The 20,819-nt window shown below is 32.1% G+C and overlaps 3 protein-coding genes across 3 annotated transcripts; 1 reads left to right on the top strand and 2 right to left on the bottom strand.

The window, feature by feature from the left end:
• Positions 1 to 449: 449 nt before the first annotated feature.
• On the top strand, positions 450 to 2,304 carry HELRODRAFT_166227 (hypothetical protein; the record flags this gene model as incomplete). The annotated part of the gene is made up of 3 exons (XM_009033208.1): positions 450 to 566; positions 868 to 938; positions 1,944 to 2,304. The coding sequence occupies 3 exons, from the start codon at positions 450 to 452 to the stop codon at positions 2,302 to 2,304; spliced, it is 549 nt and encodes a 182-aa protein (XP_009031456.1).
• A 3,012-nt stretch (positions 2,305 to 5,316) lies between these two features.
• On the bottom strand, positions 5,317 to 10,999 carry HELRODRAFT_189892 (hypothetical protein). Its single transcript, XM_009033207.1, has 4 exons — positions 10,910 to 10,999; positions 10,622 to 10,767; positions 6,068 to 6,186; positions 5,317 to 5,868 (listed from the first exon to the last, which is right to left on the bottom strand). The coding sequence occupies exons 1-4, from the start codon at positions 10,991 to 10,993 to the stop codon at positions 5,627 to 5,629; spliced, it is 591 nt and encodes a 196-aa protein (XP_009031455.1). The 5' UTR covers positions 10,994 to 10,999; the 3' UTR covers positions 5,317 to 5,626.
• A 319-nt stretch (positions 11,000 to 11,318) lies between these two features.
• Positions 11,319 to 15,374, bottom strand: HELRODRAFT_186615 (hypothetical protein; the record flags this gene model as incomplete). Its single annotated transcript, XM_009033206.1, has 3 exons — positions 11,319 to 11,548; positions 11,680 to 11,853; positions 15,081 to 15,374. 3 exons carry the CDS (start codon positions 15,372 to 15,374, stop codon positions 11,435 to 11,437), a joined length of 582 nt encoding a protein of 193 aa, XP_009031454.1. The 3' UTR covers positions 11,319 to 11,434.
• Between the last annotated feature and the right edge of the window lie 5,445 nt (positions 15,375 to 20,819).

Here is a 20,819-nt window from a genome sequence, read left to right as displayed (position 1 = left end):
ATAAAATTTTATTTTTGCGAAATTCCTAAAAGTTTTCGAAGTTTGAGAAAGGATATAGCAGAAGTTTACGTTAAATAACAAGTTTGAATGAATGTATTGAATGTGTCACCTCAATGAGTTTCTATATTATTATGTCTATAAAAAGTGAGACCTGTTTAATGGTCTCGTTGAAAGCACCAATTGTAATTCATTTACATATAAAAACTCATTTTCTACCAAAAAATTTTTTAATTCTTATAAAAAAATTTAAATTAAATCGACTTTCCATAAAGCATATGCTTGTTATATACTATATAGTATTGACCTTATATATGTTGCATTGTCCATGGTCATTAAATAGCACGCCGGCTAGTTTCTTTGTTTCAGTTGGTCCAACAATCGCATCGCGTGCTTTTTGTTAGAATATTTTGTTTTAATATTTAACTATTTATTCTGTTTTATTCATTGCAATGAATAAGAATGATGAAATAAAACGTCTGATCGATGTAAAGATGTACCTTTACAAGCGGTCCGCAGAAAAAATTAGTCCAAATGATTTGATGACTTCGTTTAAAAAAGTTCATCAGGTTGGTCACTTCTTTTTTAATTTATATAATTTATTGATGATTTTATTTTTACAAATTTAATTAGCTCCCATTGTAGACTTGAACGGCGTATAATAATTTGTTATAGTGTGACTTTAAAATTACAATCTCATTAGAAAGATTGTTTTTGCTTTATTTTAAATAAAATACGTATATGTACGATAATGTCCTTATTATTAGTGAAGCAATTTTCTTATTGAATTTAAATGAACTGGTCAGTATTGCCCAAAATCCTGTTTATAATTATTTGATAACTTTATCGTATCCTGATTCAATATTCCAGGGACCATTGGTCATGGGAAACTACCGAAGTGAAATAAAAAGACATAAAGATAAGGAAACCATCATTAGCCAGTAAGAATTTTTTTATTGACTTATTAACTACGCAGCCCTACTGGTAATTCAAAACAAGCCATCTTGAATTATACGCATTTAGTTGCATGTATTCCTGTTGGTCATTCTTCATTGTGCGCTTCTTTTCATAACAGGCCGTAGAAACGAAAGTTTGCGTGTGTGTGTGTGTGTTGGATTGGATGCATATTTTACGAAAATTTGTGTAATATTTTTTTAAATAAGCTTCGCTCCTCAAGCTGAACTATCGTGTGTAGGAGGGGAAATTTCGATTGAATTGCTTCAACCGTCGGTTACCTCCCGAGACGACAATGAATTTACTTCGTTTTTTATACAAATTCATTCTGGAGTGAAATTTTAACGGAAAAACTTTATTTAACTAAACCATTTTATTTTATTTATAAAAATTACTTCTTGGTTATTAAAATAACGTAATTGGCGTGAATTTTAAAAAATCGCACCAAAAATGTATCTTGAGTATGGTGTGCCATTATTTTTTTTAGTAAAGTTTATGATTCACCACTTAGAGTCTAATCTGAAAATTTTAAAATTAAATATTTTTTAAAAAAACTGAAGTTTATTTATTTTAAGAAGCGGTCCATTATCCTGAAAAACATATAACTAACCAAATTATATAATAACTTTAGTCAATTTCAGCTGACTGAATCGAATAACTATTTTTTTTTATTTCAGTTGCTAAATAACTAAATGTTTTGTAAGCCACAAATTTAATATTTTTTTTTCAAAAACTCGTCTGTCAGCACAAACACAAAATAAAAAGATGTAACAAAAATTTGGGTTGAACCAGCCCTAAAGTAGGGCACGTTGTTAAATTGGCGGTAAATTCACAAATGTCTGACCTGTCCATCTCGGAACGCTCTGCAGATGGCACGCATGCAAAAATTGTCTTGATACATAAAATTTTTTATCCGATTTATTGTTTCATTTAAAATTTTCACTAGACATTCATTATTAAATTGTTGCAATGTTTTGTTCAAAAATTTTCAGATTGACAAATGAAGAGAAGGATAGCCAAGATGAGAACATATCTGAACATAAAATTTCATTTGAAATACCATCTGTCGAAAAAACGGCAAGCAACGCTATTCCAGTACGATATGTTAAGGTTTCCTGGAAAAACACAAACATCGAAATAAACGTGAAAGGTGGTGAACAACCCTTCCTTTTCATTTACAGAACACAACCGATGTTCTATTGCCACCCGGAATATAACGTTGGTGTCTTCTGCGACATAACGTACCTCGACCCAACTCCCAAGCCCTCCATCCTAAAACGTATTGGCGACTGTTTGCACAAACTCGCTAACATTAATCTTTTTCGTTCCGATGAAAAGAAGAAAATTTTTTGAACAATGCCAATAAACTTGTTTGTGATGAATATTTTTATTCATTAATTGGAGCATTGGTGTTGATCGTTTAAACTTCATTTTAAACTAAAAAATCCGATTGTTTCTGTTTATAAAATGCTACTTTTTTGGCATAACTCTTAATAATATGCAGATGTTTCAAGACAAAATCATTGTCGTTCACGGCCGCCTCTACAATAGAGCCCCAAGCTGAGTAGATTTTTCTAAACCGCATCCGCAGAGTTCGCGTTCGCACTGCTTATTATCAGCACCGCGCCCGCGGAAAGACAACCTAAATCGGCCGTCTTAATTTCGTGTTTAAAATTAGAAGGTAGCAACACTAGAAGGCAATCTATTTACAATATAATTAGATATTCTGCCGAAAAGACATCTTTCATTTGAAAAAATTTCTAATTTAATAATTAAAATTACATCGGCTAAAACAACAAGCAGAAAATGAACGACGGTGAGGAAATCGAAGACGCTATTTAATTATGAAGATGTTATGTTTTATATATAGATATATATATATACTCATTTTATGTATGTATGCATGTATCAATATGAACGAATGAGTGAACCAAATGAACGAATATTGAATTATGAAAAAACGAAACAAAAAAATTAATCAAAAAAAATATTTGCGAAGTTTGCTGGAGCTCTTAACAAACATTCAATCGAACATACCTACCAAAAATTTCGAGATTTTAATAAAGCAAGAAAGACAAATGGCTGCTTTGCTTTTATTTGATATCATTTAAAAATAAAAAATGTGAATTTTTTAAAAAGTTCGGATTTTAAACAAACAATTATAACGAAATATCGACCGATAAAAAATTATTATTATATAGTGATGATTCGATCCTATGTTAAAATATCAATTCCCTTTCGGTTTCGATTATTTTCAGGTATAAAATTTCGATTTTTATTCGAACGAAGTTCAACTCAGTGATTTTTTTGTTTTTAAATTTTTTTGAAACAATTTAAAAATGTAAATGTTAAAAACAAATTATTAAATGTCTTAAAACATATGTCAGAACTCAGAGTACACACCCAGTTGACAGAAACATGCTTCTTCGGACCAGTGATTATTTCCAAGGTTTGGTGAACAGTGGAATGAAAGATGGCCACGTTCGAATGTTTAACGAATGAATCCTTAATATTTAATCAAGTTGTCAATCAACGTGATGGGAAGCAGAGGTCTTAGCTTAAAGTAATTGAATAAAGTAGAAGCAGAGTTGGATGGTGCCTTCTATCTACATATCAATGATAAATACAATAAATTGTTGTTGAAACATTTGAACGAGTTAACTTGTATTTGTATTTTGGACATTGCAAACAAGTACATTCTAATTGTCCAGGTGGTCAAAAAAGTTATTGAACATTAGGGATGCACCGAAGTTTGGCCCCGGTCAAAATCAGGCTTTTTTTTTAAATCCGGCCCCCGGATTTAGGGTCGGATTTAAGCGTCTATCAACATTTTAAATGTTATTAATGGAAAAATTTTTTTTATTGAATTCAATAAGTTAATAGCTAAGCATACATGACACATAACGACAACATCACTAATTGTGAGGTGAGCTGGACAATTTTCTTTATGCTATAACATGGGTTATGCATAAATTATAAGGTGATCTTTGTGTAAAACAACTTGTGCAGTGCACGTGTTTATACTATATAATTGTATATGGCGGATCATATAGCTACATAATATATATATATATATATATATATATATATATATATATATATATATATATAGCGCATAATTTAAGAACATGGTAAGGTTGGACTAGGCATACATGACACATAATTACAACATCACTAATTGGCAGGTGAGCTGGACAATTTCCTTTGTGCTATAACATGGGTTATGCATAAATTATAAGCTGTGGGTTATGCATAAATTATAAGCTGATCTTTGTGTAAAAGAACTTGTGCACGTGCGTACATGACACATAATAACAACATCACTAATTGTGAGGTGAGCTGGACAATTTTCTTTATGCTATAACATGGGTTATGCATAAATTATAAGCTGATCTTTGTGTACAGAATTTGGCGTATCGCACAGCTTATTCATATATTTGAATTAATTAACTATTGGCTTGGTGTTATTTTTTGACGTTTAACGTGTAAATAACTCAAAGCTGCATTGCGGTAAAAATGTGTGTGTGTGTTTGTGTTCTTGTTTGTGTGAGATGTTTTTTTATGTTTGTCGATCTGACAAATATTTATTGTACTTAACTGAATTTCTATGAACACTTACACAGTATTTTATCATAAGCGTAAATCATTTCAAAAATGTGCCAAATAGCTCAGCCTAATAATCATCATTTGAAACTTAAATTAAGCCTGAGTTACGATTGTTGTTCAATTTAATATTGATGTTTTATCTAACTTAAGCATTACATTGCAACTCAACAGAAGGGACAAAAAAACCAAGTTCAGTTGGGTTAATAGGTTTTTCATCGTTTGGAATGCCGGAATCATAAAAAATTCCATATCTAAAAAAATACAAGCTCATACTTTAAAAAACGAAATAATTTAATAAGGAATGAAATAAAGGATTGAAATTCCTCTTGCCGATGATGATTACCAATTTTTTAAATTTAAAACGTTACAAAAGTAAGAAGCTGTTTGTTGATATGCTGGTGCCAGGTTCTCATGTCGAATGTTTAAAATATTTTCAGCGGTCCTTTTCAGTTGGCTTTTTATTGCATAGTTCTCGTTTTTTATTTCGAATCATTTCAACTATCATCTCTCTCTGCTTTTAATCTTACGTAATTCAAAGATATCTCTTCTTAAATTTTTATAGAATTCCATAGGTGATGCTCATAGAAATCAAAATATGCATGTACGTTGCTACTGCTATCTCGTGTATCTATTCACTCGTTCTACTACGTTTGATATGATGAAAAGTAAACAACGAACACATAGTCAAATTGAAACAGAAAAAAAATTTTGCTTTGAAATAGATATCTGACCAGCTCAAAAAGAGGAATATCCATGGAATTACATATTAAAATTAATTAAAGAGGTTTATTTATTTATGAATTACATATTAAAATTAATTGTACTGTACATATTAATGATTCTACAAAAATATAACGAACTGCCTGCTCGAAAGAAAAGTTTGAAAATAGAATCCACCGTTATTTACTTAATTTCAGTTTCAGAATATTATTTACGCCATCATTGATTGAATTTAAATAACATCAAATAAACCCCGAAACAGTGTAACATTAACATCAACAAGATTACCAATAATGTATCATGTTTCATATGTATCATATGTGAATGTTACAAATGATGCCAAAGATAATTACTGCAATGGGTGGGCATTTCGAAGGATGGATCGTTGGCACAGCTTCTTCTTGCCATCATCAGTGTTGAATGTGGACAGAGTGAACTGGTCAACTTGCGTGTTGTTGACCGTGTACTTCAGAGAGTTGAGAGATTGATTCCTTACCGTATTCATTCCCCGGTTCGACAGCCTTATTGGACACGAGGAAGTGCAACAGCAACAAATTCTGCACGTCTCCGCAAATTCCATTCTAAATTTTGCTGCTCGTTGTGGTTAGATTGTTTCAAATTAATCGTTATTTGAGGGTGAAATAATGGCTTGGATACTACATTGAATAAATAGATTACATTATAATTAACGTTTAGTTATTTTTTTTAATTAATTTTCAACATTACCATGAGTTGAATTATGATTAAAAACGCAGCATTTGTGAAAAATACTTAAAACATCATGCCTCACCGCTCATGAAGTTGTAAATGATGGGATTGACGGCACTGTTGAAGTAGCAGAGCCAATGAGCTATGAACCACAATCCTGACATAAGTTCCGGGTGCTCCTCAATACCAACCTTCAAATACCTGAGAAAAAGGAACTTTTGTTGTATTATTTTAAATTTTATAACGTTACCGAAATAAATTGACGCACACTTCCTATGTAACTATTAAATAAGCCTTACTTAAATTTATTTGAAATTTAGCAATTCACATGAGTTTGAACTTGCAATTCAACTGTTTATACGAGCGCCTGAAGTTTCTTATCTAGCTCAAAAGTGATGCTTTAATGAATTTTTCTTGCTAACTTTGGCTATCTACTGCAGATAATTAAGTTTCCTTTAACTGAGTTTGGTTCATCATTTTGTTTGACATTCTTATAAAACAACTTGACTTTGGATTGATCAGAATTTGAATTGAATATGCCCGACAACTCTGCAACGATGTTTTTTAATGAAAATTTTAATAAAAATTTGCTACCACACTTTCAAAGTTTTGTGTTAGATGTTGTTTAATTTTTTGATATATTAGGCTAGTTAAAACTATCAATTTTTTCAATGAACTTTAAAAAATGATTCAACATTAGAATGGTTGGCGAAAGAAAGAACCATAGACACCTTAAATTAATTTGATTGATGGAATGATCGTTTAACGGCGATTCAGCATGGTTATTGGCTATCTTTTCGCCACTATGGAATTAATTAAATAATTTAATAAATTAATTTAATTTATAAAGATAATTTAAGGTGTTTATGGAAAGAACATAATATGCAGATAACTTTATGAATTCAGAAAATTCTATTTATGAGTTTTTTTGTTTTGATGTATTGGTCTATGCTCAATGACGTTCAGCCTAACGATTATGTTGTTTGTTTGATTACAAACTATGCAAAGGCGAGTCTTCTTAATAAGTTCAAACATATAGGCCTCTACACGCTTAAGAAAGTACAACATTCGTCATTATATAGGCGACCAAGTGCAGAGAAAAAAATTTTTAGTGACTCTAAATTTTCAATCCAAGTTTAAAAATAAATCCTTATATAATATCTCGAAAGTTACTGTTTGGGAATGGGAGCGGGATTGAAGAAAAAGAAGAAAGACCCCGAGCCACCCCCTCCTCCACCCCCTGCTGAGGAGGGTCTCTCTCTTTTTATAATTTTTATTATATCATTTTATTGTTCGCATATATATTATCTTCTTTTTACGATACGGCTTATAAGTCTACTCCACATACTTCATAGTTCATACTTATAATTTAACATTTCATTGCATCATTTACTGTGACAAAAAATTTGTGAGATTTTCATTACCATTGCACGTTATTTTATTTTCATATTTTTTACCATATCAAAAAGTTTCGGAACGAGCACGAATAAGTTAAGATGAAATATGAAACATATGACCTCACAATTCCTTTAAGAATGCACAAATTCACGGATGACTGCAGTTAGGCAAATTACTGTACACATTAGCGTTAGTTTACGAGGAACACTATTTTAAACATTCAAACATGTTGTCTGTATAAATAGATAAACACATGCACATAAAATGTATGTCTTTACATAAAATTATACAAATTTTTGTATTTGCATATGCAAGCAAACATACATACACACGTAAACTAGTTAATAATAGGTTCAATTATTATTTATATCTAAGTATTTCTTTTAAATGTACTGAAGAGTCCGAACCAGAAGTTGAACCAGAACCAGTAGAAAAGCCGAAATCACCCCCGGTAATACTTAATTTAAAATTATTTGATTCTTTTTGCTATTTTGAAATGAAATAAATGTATTTATATAAAAAAACTTCCAATTAAAACAGTCACTGTCAGATCTCGGCTCGAACGTGGTGCCTTATTATAAGATGCAGAACTACTCTTCCAACGTCCAGAAAGCCGGTGACCTTTCACACAAGCCCATCTACAACAAAACAATCTACGACCTGCCCCTGAATGAACAAATCAAACAGCCGATGTGTGACGAAGACGTCGAGAACATCACGAAGGACTTCCCCGTCTCCATGGAGATTGGTGAGGCTCTGAGGGATCACTGGACTGAACGATGTTTGCTGGACAAGAACAAACAAGCGGAGAAAGACAATCTTGAATCAAATAAAACCGCCGATGTGCGCCATCTCTTGAATTCTTTGGCATTTACGACGACGGAGCACACGGATGAGGAACTGAAGGAGAAAAGTCAAAAAATTGTCATGGAAAAAGACGCCACTGAAAATGACATCGCTGCCTTCAAGATACAAAAAGTTAGCTACAATCGTAAATACGAAGTTAAAGGGAAAGATGCAGCGCATGGATTGGACTATCCGATCGAAATAATGAAAATCAAGAGTGCTGGCGACAACGATGAAGTTGTCAAGTCGAACGTGGAAAAGTACTTCAACGACCCCAACAGGAACGAACCAGAGTACGTGCAGTACATGTGGGCTGCTGAAGAACCACTCGTCAAGTCCCATTACGGGGAGGAGAGGAATCGTCCCAGTGGAGATTGTGCATTCCCGTCCGGACTTTCATTCAACCAGTGCCCAAAATCTCAAAATAGAGATTATTACTTGAATGATTGTTGTGGTGTTAATCAAGCGGAAAACTTCGTACTTCCTTCAAATATGTCTAACAATTTGAGTAAAATCTCTGCCAACAACTTCTACAACAACAGCAACAAGGTTTGGAACCACAACGATCAACCCTTACAGCCATCTACAACTGATATTTATGATAACCACTTCAATCAGCAGCAAGAGTTTTTCAATAACTTCGCATCAGGTAGCTCGTGGGTGAAATCATTTCAAAATACAAAAAATGAATGGAAAGCCAAAAAATTAATGGCCTTGTTTAGAGAGATGTGCGAGTTGAAAAATTATGATGATGACTCGGACGAAGAATATCAGTTTCTCTTGAAAACCACCATGAAATTGTTGGAAAGGGAATTAGCAGAAGCTACTAATTCGAGCAGAGCCAACGCTGACAATAGATTCTCAAGTTGTCCTTGCAACGATTACGACCAGGAAGCAAATGCCAATCATTCAAATCACTCCTCCCACTACTGCGACAACGACGACGCCAACCGGAGCGTGCAACTTCAAGGTCAAGGTCAAGTTCACGGTCAGCAGGGTTTGATGCGTTCGAAACTCTTAGAAAGTTCAGCCGCTAACACAAATTTAAATTGCAACGATAGCAACAACAACGTTGATGATGATGACGACGACGACGATGATTGCACAAAGCCTGATGTAACTGATGCAACTGCTGAAGATGAAGCAGTGGTTAACGGCAAAGATGTAAAAGAAAATGATGACGATGACGACGAAGACGACGATGATGAGGCACTTGCTACAGATGTTCCGCGTTTTGATATGAGGAGATTGAGTATGTACGATGGGAACGTTGGTTTGGATGACAGCGACGTGGAAGAAGAAAATGATGACGAACATAATGTTGATGAAGAACATAATGTTGATGATGAAAGGGAATATAAAAATGCCGTCGGCTTTGATGACTGTGATTGTGGCTTTGAGAACTGCTCTAAAAAATAATTTTAAATTTAGAATTTACCAATTAATTTAATGGAGATAAACTTTCAAATAATAATAATGGCTTAACCCGAATATTTTCAACAAAAATTAAAAAATTTATCGCAATTCGGATGCACGTTTCTTGCTCAGGTAGGTAGAGAGTTCAATATAATCAAAATGTGAAGCCAGGCTCAAAGATCTAATGACGCAATCTCATCCAGAATCTCTGCAATCTATCTAATGTTGATAGAACTTTTTATAATTTTTTATAATTAATTAGCACAATTTTATCTTAGAAAAATTAAAAACTTCGGTGAATATAAAGTTAAATCTTAGAGTAAAAACGTTTTGTGTTGATATGTTCGGTATTTTAAATTTAAGTTTCCTACTCAAGTTTTCAAGTTTAAAATAGCTTATTTTAAACAAACTTGTTTGATTTCATGTATGTTAATATATTTCGGTTTGTTCCTACAAATTATTTGAATAAATAAAACATTTTGTCATTTTTAAAACGCTATGGGATTCATTTCGTGCTGTCATCTGTCCGCCCATTCATTAACGTTGATAATTTATGAGGGTGCAATTAAGATGTTGACCACAATTTGCGATCGAACAGTCAGGGATGAACGTCCAACGCGTCGCTTTCAATAAATGCTACATGCAGTATCACAGCGCTGTTGTATGCTGTGTGAAGGAATTCATGAAGTGAATTTGCTGTTAAAAACGATTAAGAAAAAAATATCTTATAATTCATTAGTTAATACTTATGCTATTTTTATCAATGTATAAATATTTTAGCGAAGTTTTGTTTTTTATTCATAATTTGAAAATTCGATTGGGTTTAACTAGAAAAACAAAACGACTTCAAGATTTAAAATAATCACAGCAAAAAGCAACATGACCACACGAACATCAAGTACAAACGGATGAACAAATCTCTTAATTCAAAACAAACCCAATTAATTTTATAAAGTAAAGTTGAGTGCCTGACAACCTTAAAAAGTTAGCGCAGTGAATTGGCATGTAGCAGACGGCGAAGGCGATGACGACGACGATGAGCATTTTGGCAACATTCCTCCTCGCCATCACCTGGTTCGTCATCTGGTTGTTACTACCGCTACTGCTGCTGCCACTCAAAGCTGCATTGCGGCAAAAAATGTGTGTGTGTTGGTGTTCTTGTTTGTGTGAGATGGTTTTTGTCTTTTTGTAATTTATCTTTACACCACCATCTATCCATTCATCCTTCCATATATTAATCATTCCATGGATAGTTGGACTAACAAGGATCAGTTGGCATGCTCCCATTCTCAGATGGGATGTTGTTACTCCAGAGTGTCATGGCGATACGAACGTACGTGACGGACATGAAGCCGAGAGGTAGCAGGTACAAGCAGAGTGCCAAGATCTTTGAAGACATTCAAGAGTTTGATCAAATTATTTAGATTTATAAAAATTATCCTTTCACAGAAAATTAACGCCAACAAATTTTTAAAGCCATTTTGAAACCAGTTAGCAAATTGGTGTTTTAAAAATATTAGAAATAAAAAACTAATAAAAATATGGAAAAAATTTACTGATGAAAAATGTTAGTCAATACAATTGTAAATTATTTTCATTCAAACACTTATTACAAATTAATTATTAAAAAAAATACTGAAAAAAATTTACATAGTTTTGAGTATTTGCTCATCAATATTCATTCAAATAATAATCTATCTACAAAATATATTTTAAATATTACGTCAACTTCTTCAACTTTTTTGTCACAAACGCCTTCAACGTCTTGCGAACAAATGTACATAAGAAATCACAAAGACATATAGTAGCAACTCACCGCGTGATAGCAAATACTTTGGTCAAAGTATTCGTTAGGTGGTCGACATGAGGTCAGTAGTACGGTGTGGTTTGAGGTCGGAATGGTCTGTTGAATTACGATTAGTACAAATATTGTATGGAAACAAATTATTAATTGGCTGGATAACACCAAAAAACCGAATGCAGTTTACTAGTTGTGAATAACTAGATGAATCTTCATCGATAAGCATTACCAACTTGGAAAATGATTGCTTCATGTGACGAGACGAGAATGCTGAACAACCAGATGGCACCGATTACCATCCTGGCTCTTTTCTTCGTGCTACGAAAACGCAGCGGGTGGCAGATGGCGTAGAAGCGCTCCACGGAAATGGCCGTCAACGTCAACACCGACACTGAAACTGATATGTTCTGTGGTTGGTTGTGGATGTTGTCGTTAGTTGTGGTAGGCTGTGGTTAGTTGCTGTGGTTCGGAGTGGTCATTTGTTGTGTGAGTGGCTTGTGTTATTTGATTAATTTCTGTTTGTCGTTTTGTTGCGGTTAAATGTTATATTATATTTATTTAAATAACCTTGTTAATAGTTTAATACTAGTTGTTATAATATTCAATTATGATAAAAATAAATAAAATATGTCCGATCAATTGAATGTATTGATTTATTAATAGATAAAAGTGAAACAATATCCCCGGTTAATTCCAAATTGCTGATTCATACGTGCAATCTTCGATATTTCAGTTACTTATAAATAGACAAAACTAAAACTTATTTCAATTTCTCTCCAAAAGCATTTTTTTCCTTTTAACCATAAATTTGAATAATTAATTGGTTTGAAGAATATTTTTATTACATCAGATTAAAATTATTTTTATTTACTGGTTTGGATAAGATAGGTCAAAACGTAACAGAGTGACTCAAACTATCAGAGCAATACAGGACGTTGACGTTATTAGTATATTCTTAGCGTGCAACACGCAATGACTTTGAAATATTTCAAACTTGCAATCTCAGTCAAGTCTGCCATGCAACACACGATCCTGGCAGGACCCAATATATCAAGTGGAAATCGGAGTTGACTCAACACATGTACAGTTGTTACTCCAATTTTTGAATTATTCCTTAATTCGAATAAACTTATGCAATGCTTGTTAACTTCTTTTTTGTTTTTGCTCATTTCAACTGTAAGCTAGAAAATCGGTCATTGCTGTTAGAGTTAACTTCAATGTTTTTTCCAACTTTTTGGTACATTTCATCGAGATTTCTATTACTCGTTAAAATGCTGAATCATTATTTCAAAGAAACAGACATTTAAATTAAAATTATGCGTCAATCTAATTTTTAAACTTTCGACAATAATAGAAAATTTCGCATTCATTTTTATAGTGAATTCAATAAGCTTTTCCCAGAATTCTTATTTAAATTCCTACTCACGAGTGTTTCCGCGTATCTCACGCCCAACCACCACTTCCAGCATTAACTTGCAAATTTTGATCTTTGCTCATTTTTAAGAAAGTCATTATTTCGCAACGACATTTGTACATTTTTTCACATAAATCATTAAATATTTTTTAAATATTTAACCGTTCCAGTTGTAACTTTTTATTTTCATTCTTTTGAAATTGTTATGTTATTCAATAAATGCTAGTTCATTGTGTTCAATTTTTTATTCACAACTTATGAATATCAAATGTTCTTTTTTTCCTTGGTTTGAATTTTCAAAATGTTTAATTTTATTTCATATTTCACTAATAAATATTTTGCTATTTTTCTACTTTCCTAAAATTGTTTTTCTTAAAAACCAATGATGAAAAAATAACTTCAATTCATTTTTAATGTAATCAACGAGAAACACAAAAATCTATCCACACTACTAAAGTTATCTCACGCAACTACCAGAGTGCCAACTACCAGTGTTGGTTTTCTTCAAAGAAAACCAACATTTTGCGATAGTCAAACATTCACAAAGCACAATACACTATGGGATAGACTACAATACAACACAAGTGCACTAGGAAAACGTCAATTAAAGAAATAAGAATACAGAGATACCCACACAAAAGAAGAACAAACAGCAGAAGAGAACCCAGCAGACGATATTATGTTCCGAGGTGGGGTTATTTAATATTCACATGGTATCCCACTCGCAATGATCCTGCAGTCTCTCAGCTCTTGACTTAATCCAATTTGCCAATTTCGATATCATTCCTCCATTTTTCCATTTCTGCTCGCAGTAAAACTTTTTTTAGTTCTATTTTCAAATTTTTATAAGTAATATTTTTTAAGTTATGTTTAAAAAGGTATCTTGCTTTTTTATAGATGCTTTCCGCTATCTTAATTCATTATGCATTGAATTTTTCCTAATTAGTAGTGTCCAAAGAAAGCAAACTAGTTGTAATAAAATTACATGGTATAACATATTATAAAGTGATTGAGTAATTTTATTACATAAAAAAATTGTAATTATAACACAATTATATAATATAAGAAATAAATAAAAATCATTTTAATAATTTTCTGCCGTTGGCGTTGCGTTGGAAGCCTCAGAAACCTCCATCTAAGCTATTGAGCGTGAATCTAAACATTCAAGCAATTTTTTTCAGAAGTCTTAAACGTATAATAATTTTTCTCCGGTATAAATATTTAAAAATGTTTCAACTGATTGAAAATAACAACAATGTTTAATAATAACAACCAACAATAAATGCACACATAATAATATTGTATGCCTCACAGCTGTTTAAATATATTTTTTCCTAATCATGTTCTGCCAAGTGAATGAGTGTTAGGTTTAAAATGGTCTAAGATTAGGTTTGAGACAGTCTACAATCAGTCTAGCCAAACGTTCTTATAAGAAGACAGTTGACGTAATTCAAAGTTTGCACTCTGTTGTTTTTGTTTCGTTATCATGGAATCAGAATTGTTAATTTTATTTGATCATTTCCATGCGTTTGTTTTGTTTTTTAGCAAACTACGTTTGAAAAACTATTCATTCATACAGTCAAATTAAAAAAATGAAGACACACAGACATGCCTTGAAATATGTGTGCTCGCACTGAGCAGTGCGACGTATTTATAAAAATGGTAATTTGCAAAGTACTTGGGATTGAAAAAGATGTTTGCACGTAACTGTTGAATTATTTAGTGCATCATCGAACGTATGGTGCTGAGTAATTGAATTTGAAGTTCAAATAGATACGTGACGAATGGGGAGGAGTTCCATTCAGTTCGTGAGATCAATCAGACATTCTGTGAAACTATCATTCAAACATTCAATTAACCAAACCATCGATCAAACCATCTATCATTTGAATTCCATCTCCAATGTTAAATCCCACTCAGTCAGAGTTTTTTTCTCTATATAGTTCACGGTGAGAATTTATTTAAACCGATAACACTCTGAAAATGTTTATACACTGCCTGACTGATGCGAGTTCTTGAAAATTGATTCAGTGAATCTTTTTGTTAAAAAAATTTCCATTCATGGTCTGTTTTGTATCTTTTAACGCAATAATAACCATCACTATATAAATGAAACGATTTAATCTTCATGTCAGTTGTACGGTTAAACAGTAGTAGGTGAATAAAAACAAGATTTAAAAAGATATTAATGTTAAATTGATTACTGATTGAAAATCTAACCTGCAGGAACATGAGACACTTGCACATGATGAGTCCAGCGAACCAGGTTTCAGTGACATCCACAGTGACAGTAGCAGGTAGAACGAGAATGATGACCATCAGATCAGCTGTCGACAGGTTGAAGATGAAGATGTTCGTCACCGTACGCATCTGCTTATTGCGCCACACAGCGAAACAAACTAAAAAGTTGCCGACTACACCGACGATGAAGACGATGAGGTACATGGCGATCAGTAACCACTCGTAATCACTCGGAAAGATGTACTCGAGGAAAAGTTTGTTCAGGTGCTCCATTGTCAGACTGTTGCTGATGCTACTGTTTTCGTTAGTGTAGTTGTCCAGATCGGTGACTGTCATCAGGTTTGCGCAGTTGGACTCGTAACCAAAAGACAGAGAAGATGTCGAAATATTGTCAATTAGTGATGACGACAATGACGATGATGATGTTGATGATGATGACGAGAGAGGCGCAATTTGTGTTGTGTTTGCATGGGATGGGTAGACGTCTGATGAATTGAGATGGCCACGATGAAGATGATGAGGACTATGATGATGATGATTGCTTAGGTTAATCATATTTTTCGTAGTTTCCATGATTTTGTTGGTTTCTCCGTGACTGAAATACTTTCTCTATAAATCTTATTAAGTGCAAATTAATTCAATTTTGTGGCATCTGAGTTGAGGAGAGAAGTGAGAAATTATTCCAAATGAACAAGTGATGAAAACAGTTTTTATTGTACACCACAAACGACTTTTTAAATTTAAAAATGTCTATTTGTTTCAAGTTCAATTTATTTTCTAAAAAAATTTTATATTTATCAAATTTTTTAATCAAAATTTTTTCCCATAAAAGGATCACGCAACGTCAATATTTTCTATCATGTAACATCAACATAGCCAAATGAAATCTTGTTTGCGTTAAGGATTTGAAAATGACTTGAAGCAGAATTTTTTCATCTTATTTTTTATTTTAAAGGTCTATTGATTTATTTCGCTATTTAAAAATTTGTTTTTATTTATCTCTTGTTAACGTTGGCGTTTTTTGATGTAATTTTTTTGTTGATGTTATTGAAGGGAACTTGTCTGTTGAAGTTATGGTAATTTGAGATTGAATTTTTGGAGAAGCGTAATATTTTGTTATTTCTGAAAACATTGTTGAGTAGATGTTAATTTATGAACATGGTATGACAATGGAATGACATTAACTATGTAATCTATTATTTGTTGTTGTTGATGCTGTTGTTGATGCTGTTGTTGTTGTTAGTATTCTATTAGTTGTTGTTGTTGCTTAATTTTGTTGTTGTTTTTATTGCTTATGTTTGAAATGTAGACTGACAATGTTCTTTTAATGATGAACTTTATAATCATCCAGACAAAAGACCAATGTTGTTCAGTCAATAGTTTGATATCTGTTAGGAAGCAATTTTGATGGCGTTTATAGTTACAATAAAAATGATGAAATGGAACTAAGGATAATAAAATAATAGGAATAATAATAGTAAGAAGAAAAAATGAATCTTTCGTAAATAATCAAACTAATAAAAAAGTATATAGAGAGAAAAAGAAAAGAGAGAAAGAGAGAGAAAGAGAGAGAGAGAGAGAGAGAGAGAACGAGTATAAAATAGAGAAACAGAGAGCAAACAATAAAAATAGAAAATGGAAAAACAAAATTGAAAAGAAATGAAAAGAGAGACACTGAAAAAGATGGAAAAGAGAGAAAAAGAGAGAGAGAGATAAAGAAAGAAAAAAAAGGAGAGAGAGGGAGAGATGAATTGTGGAAACCGTAGGAGAGATTTGAAAGATAAATATGTAAATTTCACTTTCACCACGCGCGCCTCTGATTTTTTATTGTCAATCACACTGACGTCACACATAGATCCACCTCCGAATTGATTTCGCCTTTATGACCATTAATTAATAATTTTTTTAATTTTTTATATATTTTATTTTTTAACGTTCTGAAATTATTTTTAGACTGAAATTTTACGAAAATCTCATGTGAAACGTTTTTAAAAAAAAATCGATTTTCCTCTCACAGGATAATATTTCTGGTTTTGACAAATTTTAAAAAATTTTCGACATAAGAGAGAAACAGAAACTCAAAGAATGATCTGTTCATCAGTTGAGCTTCACAAGGCGTGACACATTTTCAGTCAGTAGATGCAAGTCTGAAGTGTTCGCTTGCCTCTCTTTGAGGAATTTTATCAAAAGATTACGTTACATTCAACTATCAAAAAATTTTAATAAAAAAAGTCAACTCTCATTTACTTTTAAGTTTTCAACCAAAAAACAACAATATACTATACATATATTGAAATAACACAAAGATCACGCAAACAAAACAAGTTCATAAAATGTTAATCAATATCAAGCATGAATATTTGAAAAAACACAAATCACAGGTACATACGTCTGTTTAAAAAATAAATCAAGCATCTAGACTGAAGGTATATCATAAAATAAAACGTGTGTCTAGCCGGAAAATAAATTACCATAATAGTATTTAGTTTTATAAATTGACAAAAAAATGAATGATATTCACTGTGATAGCAAACAACAAACGAACAATACCTTAACCTAAGCTCTTTCTTCCAACTCTTAAATTAAATTGATGAAATTAAAAAAAGATAAAAAAAACGCAAACCGCAAATTTAAACGTTCATTGTGCCAGAACAAACAAGTCTTAAATGGTGAAACATTTGTAGAGTATGACAATGGCAGCAGAGACACTTTCACAAATTTGTTCTATTGATGTTCACCAAACAACGAGTTTCATGAACAAACAACACCCTTCAAATCCATGCAGAGAATGTTTGACTATTAATACCCCTACCTACCTGCCTACGTTGTACATGTGTGTGTGTATTCGTGTGTGTGTTGTAAGATGTACCTGTGTGTTCACGTGTGTACGTTTTTATTGAAAAATGTTTTTAATTATTTTATCTATAACAAAAGTTATTTCTTAAAGCCTGCTTGACTATTTCTCTGTGAGTAATAATTGAAGCAAGTGATTTCGGTAAGATGACGATGGAAAACGCACACTCGAAAATCATTCTTCAGCGATGGTTTTGTGTTCTATTATTTAACAAAAGTTAACTAAATTTAATATTATTATTGCTAAGATTATAAAAAATTAAAATAAGGAGTGAAAATACGTTTGTAGTGCTGAAGATACCGGTTAATCGGACCAGAACGTAACTCGCTCATCAACTGACTCTACATTTTTCAAGTTATGATTCGACATTTTAAGATAAAAATTCAATGCAACTGCATTCAGGGTGCGAGTAAGCTTCAAACGTATAACTTTAGAGATGTTTCATGAAACCTCTTATTAAATTCTTTTTTAAATAATTCTACGCGATAGCCATGGACACCTATATAATATACCGATACCGATAATATATTTTACCATATAGAAGTCTATGGCAATAATAGCGCACACTAAGAGCGTCACAGGCATTTCTGTACTACAAAGAGATCACTATCTCTTTGTAGTACAGGCGCTTTTTAAATAATTACAATAACGATAGCAATCAATTGACGAATTTAAAGTAAATTTTTCTCTCTTAGGAGAACAACAAGAAAATTTCTTCTATAAATTTATCTGAAAAACTTGAATAAATAAATAAAAATATAATATATCTCCCTGAAGTTTTATGAGAAGTAAATAACTACTACCTTTCATAAAAAAATAATTTTAATACGTTTGATTATTGATGCTACATTCTTTTATTGAATGAATAATTTACGATCGCCATTTCATGTTGTTTATTGGCTGCTGAGAAATGACGTCAAATTCAAAGGAGCAGTACCAGCCCAATGAAAAATGACGGTTATTAATAAATAGTATTTTCTTAAATGCGTGTTTGTATCCGCGTGTTTTTAAAAAATGTGCGTGCGTGTGCGTGTGCGTGTGGATGACTGTGTCTTTGTGCTGTTGTTGAAAAAATCAAATGAAATAATTTTTTTTTCAAATTTTTGATGTCGCCATAGTCTCGAATCGAGATAATAAAATAAAGTTAGAAATTGTAAAGACATTTTTGAGAGAATGAAATATGAAGAAATTCTATTTTCTATTTATATCAGTGGAAATATTCAAATGTTACTTAATAACGAAATAATGCTAAATAATAAAAGTGCTATCAAATTTTGATTAGGAAATTCGACACTTTACAAAAGTTTCCTTGCGTGAACGTGTACATGCGTTTGTTTGCGTGTCTGTGTGTGTATGCGTGTGTTTGTGTTCCTGTGTGCGTGTGGACAAGTTTAGTTTTGTAGTTTAGGGTGTGTGTGTGTGTGTGTGTGTGTGTGTGTGGTGTGTGTGTTTGTGGACAAGTTTAATAGTTTAGGTGTTTTTTAGATGTGTGTGCGTGCACGCGTACCTGTGTGTATGTCTGTTTGTTTGTGTGTGTGTGTGTGTGTGTGTGTGTGTGTGTGGAGTGTGTGTGGTGTGTGTGAGCAAGTTTAGTTAAAGTAGGTGCTATTCAAGATGTTTCTGTTCAATTTTTAATGATGAAAGCCCATGAAAGGTGCAAATCAGAGGGAACAAAGAATGACGAATACGAAACCGACAGTTATCATTTTATAGTGCTTCATATTTCGGTTTTTGTTTACATGTAAGATTAAAGTAATGCTTAATTATTCAGCTAAATTTTTAAATAATAATAAAAATTTTAAATCACTTAACTCTTGTTTTTTGACAAAACGTCAGAATACTAAATAAATAAGAAGGTGTTTGACATTTTGCCATCCAATTCACAATCCACAAACAATGAATAAATTTCATAAACAAGTCCTATTACTAAACTGACCAGTGACGAAACACACACGACTGACCATCAACTGGCCATTGAGGGACACATCATTCAACTACCCATTATATTTCTAGGGGATGTTACGTTATTTTACAAAGGAGATGAATTGTACGTATATGGTCTTATGCACTTTAAATAAACTAATATGAAAGCTTCCGATACTTTGTATTTTTTCAAAACTTATTCTTAGAAACCAAATTCATTTTTTTATTTTTTAATTGATATTTCAATAACTACGATAAACGAGTTTTATTAATATCACAATTTTATTTTAGCAGTTAGAACTTAAAAACTCAACTGCCTCAAGTCATAAATCACTTTTTTTTATAGAACTTTTCTTGTTTTAATAACTCTTACCAAGTTCGAAAGTTGGGAGGATGTTTAGTAAATTTTTCTGCCACAACTTTTGATTTTTGTACTTAACAATCGGTGATTGGTGGTCTGGAGTAGTTTGCTCTTGGAAAATTAATCTGTGTTATTTGTTGAACGTTATTTTATTCCGACAACTGTCCCAATGTTTTCTCTTTGAATGGTTTTTTGTTCGTACGTTGTTGGCATATAAATGCAAAAACATGATGTTTGTTTGTTTGTTGGTTGTTGTATGGCAGGTTTGAGTGGTTCATTTAGTTGTTGTATGAATCTGCATTTTTAAAGTATTCACTTGACGTTTGTTTAATGTTAAAACGCTGTTTCAATGTATTTTTTTATGTTTGTTTTTTATTTTTTAACATAATTTTAAAATTCCAATCAAAATTCTGAAACATCAATGGTAATATTTTTCTACGTCGACAGTACCTAGGATAGGTTGAATGTCATTTGACGTTTTGACACAAAATTTATAATTTGAAACTTAACAAGACAAATTTTGGAGGAAAAAAATTTATTTCTAAGAGAAATCAAACAAAATTTGCTGTCATCAGTCAAG

Source organism: Helobdella robusta, assembly GCF_000326865.2.
Source record: "Helobdella robusta unplaced genomic scaffold HELROscaffold_9, whole genome shotgun sequence".
In the NCBI taxonomy this organism is placed as follows: domain Eukaryota; kingdom Metazoa; phylum Annelida; class Clitellata; order Rhynchobdellida; family Glossiphoniidae; genus Helobdella; species Helobdella robusta.
The sequence above is the reverse complement of the archived record's forward strand: the minus strand, read 5'-3'. Positions and strand labels throughout refer to the sequence as shown.